This window comes from Lucilia cuprina, chromosome 4 (assembly GCF_022045245.1).
Source record: "Lucilia cuprina isolate Lc7/37 chromosome 4, ASM2204524v1, whole genome shotgun sequence".
Lineage (NCBI taxonomy): Eukaryota > Metazoa > Arthropoda > Insecta > Diptera > Calliphoridae > Lucilia > Lucilia cuprina.
This window is the reverse complement of record NC_060952.1, coordinates 20,244,838-20,247,523: the sequence shown is the minus strand read 5'-3', so window position 1 is coordinate 20,247,523 and position 2,686 is coordinate 20,244,838. Positions and strand designations below refer to the sequence as shown.

The 2,686-nt window shown below is 30.3% G+C and overlaps 1 protein-coding gene across 1 annotated transcript; it reads left to right on the top strand.

Moving 5' to 3' along the window:
* The first annotated feature begins 947 nt into the window (after window positions 1-947).
* On the top strand, window positions 948-2,209 carry LOC124419761 (filamin-A-like). The gene is made up of 3 exons (XM_046950327.1): window positions 948-973; window positions 1,175-1,510; window positions 2,176-2,209. The coding sequence occupies exons 1-3, from the start codon at window positions 948-950 to the stop codon at window positions 2,192-2,194; spliced, it is 381 nt and encodes a 126-aa protein (XP_046806283.1). The 3' UTR covers window positions 2,195-2,209.
* Window positions 2,210-2,686: the final 477 nt, after the last annotated feature.

Below are 2,686 nucleotides of genomic sequence, written 5' to 3'. Positions count from 1 at the left end.
ATTAAAAAGAACGATGAAAACCCCGTGCTTCGGGACACGAACATTAAGTGATTTTTAACTCAAACACATTAGGAAGTTTTCAAAATAACAACAATATTACAATACAATTGCAAGAGTTCTCTTTCTGACGCCTGATTTAAATGCTAAGGGCTTGAGACCAAGGTCTTTATAGCTTGATCTAAATATTTATAAATCCAATTTATTAGTTCTTAATCAGAGATTTTCTTCAACTTTGAGGCGAAAAAGAGGCCCCTGAAGTTTTTAAGGGACCTCTGTGTAGTATATCTATACTATATAGAAACCACTCAACAAAAACCACTCTGAAACCAATGAAAAGGCTCATGTACATTTCTTTATTAAATTCCAGATATTTGATTTATTTCATCATTCAATCCAATAAATCCAGAGCTCAAGCCCATCAGAGTCTTGAATCACATTCATAAACTTCATACATCTGCGTCTTCATAATACAAGATTCAGACCCATTCTTTCAATGTTATTGTTGTTCCTTGATTCCTTAGATAAATTAATCTAATTTCTATCGGAATGTAATTACATGACAAACCTGATAGACCTTTCTGACAAACCTGATCTGATTCTATACGTTTAGACTGAGAAATTTTAATGGTTCAAGATCCGATAACTTTGCCTCCATATCAGTGGATCTCCTAACATACTTTAGAATAGTAAAGAACTCAGGGAAAATAGCTTGATACGTTCGCACTTAAAAAGTAAATGATTTCATATCCGATAATGCTGCCTGCATATCAGCCGATCACCTAAAGAAAGCGATCACTTACACTTTAGAACTGTTTAGGTAATTGACAAAACAAGGGAGCTCAAGAGAACTATAAAGAACTAAAAAAAGAATTAATTGATACATTCACACTAAGAAAATTTAATGATTCCTGAATATCAGAGGATCTCCTAAAAGAAAGAGATCATTAATGTTAAATACTTTACAACAGTTTAGGTAATTATCAGAGCAAGGATGGTCACAAAAGAGCCCTTTGACGAAAATTGCTTTACGACAATTTATAAGAAAAAGTTCTCTTAATAATTATCAGAGATTTAGAAATAGAGACAAGATCGAAGATAGTATTTATCAATTTTTTCAGATAATTCTATTAAAGAGATACAATTTAAAATTTTCTCTTAAACTCCTTCATTTCAGATTGCTCAACTGGATACATGGTAAAATACCCGATATGCCTATTAATAACTTTACCAACGATTGGACCAGCGGTAAAGCAGTGGGTGCTTTGGTTGATGCCTGTGCTCCCGGTCTCTGTCCCGATTGGGAAATGTGGGATCCCAAAGATGCTGTACAAAATGCTTCCGAAGCTATGGGTCTCGCTGACGATTGGTTGAATGTCAGACAATTGATAAAGCCCGAAGAATTGGTTAATCCCAATGTAGATGAACAATCTATGATGACATACTTATCACAATATCCCAATGCCAAATTGAAGCAAGGAGCTCCTCTTAGACCAAAGACTAATCCAAACAGGTAAGTTTTCTTTTTACACAAATTGAGTTTAATTTCATATAAAAATGTATATTGAATTTTATTATAAAATTATAAATGTAAAATTGGAGTTTGTTTTATAAAGAAAAAAATCGGAAATCCCATTTTCTAAAATACAACATTGAAACATTTAAGTGTTTGTTACCTTTTTCTAATCATTATTTTTTCTTTCTCTCTTCTCTTCTTTCTTTTTCTTTAAATCAAACTCTTTCTATGCATTGTTCTTAAATCCAAATAAACCTATTTTATATTATATTTTTACTACATTGTTCATTTTTTTCCATAACGCTCTTTTTTTTGGATAATTTACCTGGCATCTATACCTTAAATTTATAAAAAAAACACAAACTTCCTCCATTCGTTTATATGCTGTTGTTGTTTTTATTATAACTTGTCATTATTTTCGAAAAATCTATTTGGATTAAATTTTTTTTGTATAAATGTATATTTGTAAATTTTGGATCAAAAAAAAAAAAAACAAAAACGAAAAATTTGTTGTTTTTTAACATTCCCTCAATTTATACTGTTTTTTTAATACTTTTACGTCTTTTTATAAATTTGTTTAAAATCTCTCTCATAAAACCAACAAAATTTATACAAAAAACCAACAAAACCTTAAACCTGAAAATACGTTAAACAAAATTCAGCATTCCTCCGCCGCGGTAAGTCTGGGAATGCTTTAATGCTATTGTTATTATTGCTCTTGCTGCGCTGCGCTGCTGCTATTCTGCGGCTTAATTTTGCTACATTTTTCCCTAGTTTTGTTGCCAAATATTTTTTAATGCTTTTTTTCTGTTGTGTTTCTTTAATTCTTTCTTTAATTTTACCTGTTGATGATGACGTTTGAAACTGTTTTTAAAATCTGAGTCTTTTTCAGCTTTTTTCTAACCTTGTTTTTTATTGCTTTAAATTACCTCTTTTTTGACTTAAGCAAATTATGCCAAAAGTTTTCAAGCTGGGCTTAATTATATTTTGGGAACAGAGTAGAGATTTTTTTACGTGCTTCATGTTTTGGATAAAACGAATTGATGATAGTAATTATTGTTTAAAATTTAATAAAATGTGTTAATCATTAAAAAATGTCTTACAAGGTACAGTGGGACGAATAGTTTAAAAAACAGTAGATAGATAGATAGATAGATAGATAGATAGATAGAT